This window comes from Tupaia chinensis, unplaced genomic scaffold (assembly GCF_000334495.1).
Source record: "Tupaia chinensis unplaced genomic scaffold, TupChi_1.0 Scaffold000354_1, whole genome shotgun sequence".
Taxonomy (NCBI): Eukaryota; Metazoa; Chordata; class Mammalia; order Scandentia; family Tupaiidae; genus Tupaia; species Tupaia belangeri.
The window spans coordinates 1,113,097-1,119,247 of record NW_006159849.1 but is presented as its reverse complement, the minus strand read 5'-3'; the positions used below and the strand labels follow the sequence as shown (position 1 = coordinate 1,119,247).

Sequence of the window (6,151 nt, the reverse complement as noted above, 5' to 3'; positions counted from 1 at the left end):
CCATTATGCTAACTGCTGGTTCCCCACAGCATGATTCTTAATGCTGCTTATTCTCAGATACTTACTGATACAACACTGGACTGCTTTACAGACGATTTAACTTCACTTGGTGCTGTCTGTGAACAAACTCATGGTCACGGCAAGAGAGGTGGTAAAGATTCAATAAAGGGAACCAGCCGTTAGTGTAATGGCTATGTCGCTGGACTCCCATGTAGTTGACCGTGGTTCAAGTCCCGGACCCCGTGGCTTAAACTCACGCCAGGCACGTGTGTGTGAGTGCCCAAGATCCCAAGAGGAAAATGGAGGAGAAGGGATTACGGCATGGCCATCCCCCCTGAGGGGTGATTTCTCACTTTCTGTCTGTCTCTCTCTGTCTTTCCGGGGAGTACACATGCCCTATAACAAAACCCTCACCCAAAAAGGGGAAAAAAAAAAAGAAGACTCTATAAAGCACATTGGCTTTTATCAGATGCTTTAAGGAGAGATAGACTATTTTAACTCTGTTTAAAAACTTTAAGTCATAGTTCCAAGATGAAAATCTTTAATTGCAAAGATTTAAAAAAGCTTTTTCAGGTGGTTAAGGCACTGGACTAACACATGGCAAACTATGGCTCAAATCCTAGACCCTTCAACTTGAAAATCACACTAGGGATGAGTATGTATGCCCAAAACCCTGAGAGGAGAATGGAGGAGCGACTGTGACATGGCCATCCCCCCCCACCCCCGGTGATTTCTTACCTTCCTTCTCTCTCTGTTTCAATCCAGCAAGTGCACATGCCATATGGGCCAAAACCTCAAAACAAAACAAAGCAACTTCTGTAGTTTTTTTGTATGTCTGTGATTATTTTCTTTTGTCACAATGAAAAGACAAAACATAAATGTGTTTTAAAGTACACATTTATTCTCATTGTTCGTTGTAAGTATTATGGCAATTTAATATCTGAGGTCTGTAATTATAATGATTTGTTGTTAGTATAAGGCAGTTTTGCCACAAGCTATGAAATTCTAAAAATATTTAGCTGGAATGCCATTGCATATAGCTGGGGTAAAAGTAGCCATGGGCTACGATTTAGAAATCTAAAGCAGACCAGTCAGTGGTGTGGAGCTTAAGGTAGCTGGACCCCACATGGCTGATTTTGTGGTTTGAGTCCTGGAACCTGGCAGCTTGGCTTAAAAAACATACCAGGTGGGTTTGAGAGGAGAACAGAGAAGGGATTGTGGCGTGGCCATCTCCCCTGGAGGGCGCTTTCTCGCGTTCTCTATCTCTCTCTCTGGCAAGCATAAGCACTCTGTAGTAAAAATTTAAAAATAATAATAATTAAAAAATAAACTTGGGCCAGTATTTAACTTATTTCAAATGAAACTGAAAACTGAAAGAAAATTTCTGGATGGTGCCAATAACTAATAATTTCCATTTCCCAACACCACACTCTACTTATAAAAGATGTGCCAAAATAATTTTACTTTAGAAGGAACCAGCAGTTAGCATAATGGGTATGTCGCTGGACTTCCATGTAGTCAACCACGGTTTGAGTACGGACCCGTTGGCTTAAACTCACACCGGGCACATGTGCGAGCATGCCCAAGATCCTGAGAGGAGAATGGGGGAGAAGGGAAATCACCCTTCACTTTCTGTCTCTCTGTTCTCTGTCTTTCTGGCAAGCACATGCGCCCTATAGCAAAAACCTCTCCAAAAAAAGAATAATAATAATTTTACTTTAGAAAATAGGGTAATGGGTGGCCAGCACATGGCGTGGTGATTAAGGGTGCTGGACTCACATTGCTGACCGTGGTTCAAGCCCCAGACCTGGCGACTTACTTTCTCTCCCTCCCCCCCCCACCCATGGTCAATATTAAAAAATAAATAAAGTAAAATAAAATAATTCTTAAAAAAGAAAATAGGGTAATGGTAACCTTCAACCAAAGCCTAATAGCTTCTAACCATGACATTCAGGAGACTGTCACACAAATCACATTGTACATAAATCACAGTAATGGTCATTACAGCATGTTTTTAGTAAGATAAAGTCAGTAATAGAATTTCAGTTGCAGGGACCAGCAGATAGCATAATGGTTACGTTGCTGGACTCCCATGTAGTGGACTGCAATTTGAGTCCTGAACCGGGCGCCTAAACTCATGCCGGGTACATATGTCTGTGTGTCCAAAATCCCAAGGAGAATGGAGAAGAGATTGCAGTGTGGCCATCCCTCTGAGCGATTATTTCTCACTCTCTGTCTCTGGCGAGCACACATGCTCTATAGCAAAAATCTGTCTAAATAAATTACATTTTTTTCCCCTTAAGAGTTGTTTCTGTTCTTGTTTATATCCCCCATGAGAAACAGGGGGTAAAGGTTGAGGAAAGGGAGGGGCGGGTCCCCTTTACAGGGTTTTGCCACATTGTGATCTCTCCTGTCCCCACACCCCAACTTTCCAGCCAGCAAGGAGTGTTCAGGTCTACTTGGGGTCTAAAGTCCAGTTTCCCTGTGTGACTCCAGTATCATACAGTGTGCCCTACCATCTGTGCCACCACAGCTGGGCCAGCGATAGATAATATGCTTAATTAGCACTATATGTGACATTAATCATTCAGCAGAAAACAAGTTCTTTTTGTTCATTTTATTAAAGAGGGTCCTATTATAGGCAGCTTCTAAATGGGTATATGTGCAAAACTTTGGGTTAAGTGTTTTAGGGGTGGGGAGGGAAGGTCACAGGGGAAAAGAGTCTTCATTTTCATAGCTGTGTTCTTCTACCCTTTCCTTTATTCCAATCTGGTGTCATGAAGGCCAGTATAGCTTTAATACTAGAACAGGAAATAAAGTATCACAGTGAAATCAGCCTATGTACTGTTTTTTAGACAATTTATTAGAACATAGTCACTCATTAGGAGCCAGTGAAACATCAGTGCAGCAAAAAGGAAGGTTGAGTGGTATAGGCCCTGTGATAGACCAAAGCAAAGTAATATATCCACAGTTTTGAAATTTCTAATAAAGATTATTAAAGATTATTAAAGTATACCTGATAACCTACTGACCATTAATCGTTCACAACATTTTCAGAAAGAAGAAAATATTAATATTCAAATAAGGCATTCTAGAAAGTTCTATAAAGAATAAATGTTTATAATAATCCTTTAAAAAGCCCTGGTCTGGGGCCAGCTGTTGGTGTGATAGTTAAGGCAGCTGAATCCCACAGAGCCAACTGTGCAATTTGAGTCCCAAGCCTGGCAGCTTGAGAAACACCAGGCATGTATGCGTATGTGCCCAAAATACAAAGAGGAAAATGGAAAAGGATTGTGGTGTGGCTGTCTACCAGGAGATAATTTTTCTTCCCCTGCCCTGCACCTGCAGCAAATGCACGTACCTTATAGCAAGAAAAAAAAAAAAAGGAAGAAGAAGGCTTTGGTCCATTTTGAAAGATAAACAATGTTAAGTGCCTGGAATAATATGGGCCAAATTTTCAAAGGCAATATCATCTTGTACAGGGGTTTGTTTCATCTGATGTAGCACCAAGTAAAGTAAGAATAAATACGCCATGGAAGATACAATCAGGTTTTTCCTACACCTCTCGTATTGCCTACTTCTCCCAGGTCATGGTACATCAGCACACATCCTTGTTGCTGAATTACAGAATCCAAAACAATCTCAATTTTAAAACGGCTGCTCAGATGACCCCAGCATAGTTCTTTCCTTAAGACGGTGGCAGTGAACACTAGCAGGTATCAATTTCTTTGATCAGGAATAGAAAACTCCAGGAAACTCAAACTTTCTTGGCCCTTTTTAATCTATCGTGTAAATTCTTTTTATCACCACACCTGTTTACTAATTATAATTGCTGTATATGTCAAGGAAGTATTCCCCAGGCATGCCTAACCTGTTTTCATTTTCTAATGACAAAATATATGACTTGTAGAGAGTCATAGGTCTTCTCTAACACTTTTTTTTTTATTGGTACTGTAATTTGTTATTTATCAAGTCATAGCTTACATTTGGATCATAAAGAGAAACTGGCAAGTAGATCCTAAAACACATTTTTTAACCTGAGTAACATCTGGAAACATAAGACTTTGTGTTTTCGATTGAAAATTAATTTAGTGCACGTGCCTGTAACAAAAACAACTCTTAAAGAAAAGTTGAATTTCAATGCTTACCTAAGAACTCATTAATGTTGATTTATGGACACAATCACATCTTTCACTACACACGTACTTTCAAAAGAAAACAAGTCAATGTTACGATACTATTTCCTTTATGTTAACTGATAGGTTTTTATAGCAAACTAAAATTTCCGAGTAAACTGAAGGTGTGTGTTAACAACAAAATAAATACAACATATATGGCTAGTTTTAAGTTTCTTGGAGTAAAGGCAGCAGTGAGTTTGTATCTTAAACCATCTGTAAATTCATTTGCTTTTTTGTCAAGAATTTTATAGATATGAACCATGTCCCACAGTGCTAGAAATGTCTTTTTTGGCATCAGTCTATGCAAAAGCCTCTGCTGAGATATTTGCCCCAAATGATATATACTTTTAAAATACTGCTCCAGGAAAGTATGGAAATCTTACCAACCACTGTTTTTACTAAACAAAAAAGTTAGATTCCCACCAATTGCTCTTTTAATTTTGGTCTGTTTTTTTTTTTTTTTTTTTTTTTTTTTTTAAGTTTAGACATCTCTGCTGTTCTGTGTTGAAGACAGCTGGATAAAACATACTGAATTATATTAAAAGATGAATCATAGTGTCTGACGCATTTGGTACATCCTTAGTAACCAGAAAAAAAATCAGTAGAAATAACACATCGTTTTCAAAGATCTCATACATGCTAGAGTCTTAGAAAAAGGAGCCTTTAAATGCAAAGATGAGGAGGTTCTGCTCATCTTACTAGTTGCACACGTTCCTCACGGAGTAATGGAGGCTTTCTGGTTTGTTTGTGGAACTTTTGTTTGTAGGAAGGCGTATATATAGGGCCAGATCTTGTTGGTTTCTGTTCCAGAGAATGTTTCCAACACCCCTTTTTTCCTAAAGATGAAAAAATTTAAAAATATATTTAAAAACACAGATCTGAGTCTTCCTAATGAGCTTTTTGAAAGCTTTTCTGTAAAAGATGATGCTATGAATTTAGAAGTCTCTGTCAGTTAAGTTTAGGTCTATGTGAAAGGCATGTGGCCAGGCATTAGAAAATCTAGATTTTAGTTTCAGTTGTGTGCTCTGACTTACAGAAATGGGCACTTAAATAATAATAGCACCTATCATTTATTGAGCATGTACTGCATGTAAAAACCCAATACTAAATGCTTTACGTATGACCATTCATTTAACCTTTTCCAAAGATCAAATTTTCTTTATTAAAAAAAATCTGCTAGAGTGTTTATTTTATTGATTAAAATAGTCTCTTTTGTAAAGTAACTAAGCATCAGGTTCATAGCAGGTTTCCAAACAAGGCCTTTCAGGCACCAGAACACCCCTTGGCTTTACTGTCAACTTACTCTTCAAACTGAGTTTTCTAATCCAGCCACTCCTCATGTAATGAGAAATCCCCTTTCTCAGTCTGTGTGAGTTTCCAGAATCCCCTTTCTCAATCCTTGTCTAGTTCTCACAGTCCCTTAGTATTAATACTACACAAAGCATTCACCAATTACACAGGACTATATATTTTGTTTATAAATTTGTATTTTATTATGCACTCACAGTAGAATAAATAAAAATTATTATTGTGGTGTGTCTTGTAACTTTCTGGCACTTAACTAATGTATGCTTTTTGTGTGAATAGGATTACATTATTCCGGTATGGTGGTGTGTGATATCTATTGAAAAATACATACCCTATGGCACCATAACACACCACAAAACATATGCCTTTATTTTTTTAATTAAATTTATTCATTGTCATTATTTTATTTATTTATTTATTTATTTATTTATTTATTTTGGAGAGGTTTTTGCTATAGGGCGTGTGCACTCGCCAGACAGACAGAGAGATAGAAAGTGAGAAATCACCCCCCAGGGGGGATGGCCACGCCGTAATCCCTTCTCCTCCATTCTCCTCACAGGATCCTGGGCACGCACGCACACGCACCCGGCGTGAGTTTAAGCCACCAGGTCTGGGACTTGAACCGCGGCGATCGACTACGTGGGAGTCCAGTGACATAGCCATTA

The 6,151-nt window shown here is 38.5% G+C and overlaps 1 protein-coding gene across 1 annotated transcript in view; it reads right to left on the bottom strand.

The window, feature by feature from the left end:
* Nucleotides 1–3,584: 3,584 nt before the first annotated feature.
* Nucleotides 3,585–6,151, bottom strand: part of AK3 (adenylate kinase 3) — a 32,473-nt gene continuing 29,906 nt past the window's right edge. Inside the window, exon 6 of the mRNA XM_014589344.2 lies at nt 3,585–5,014. Coding sequence (XP_014444830.1) covers nt 4,894–5,014 — 121 coding nt within the window. The 3' untranslated portion in view covers nt 3,585–4,893. The remainder of the gene's footprint in view (nt 5,015–6,151) is intronic.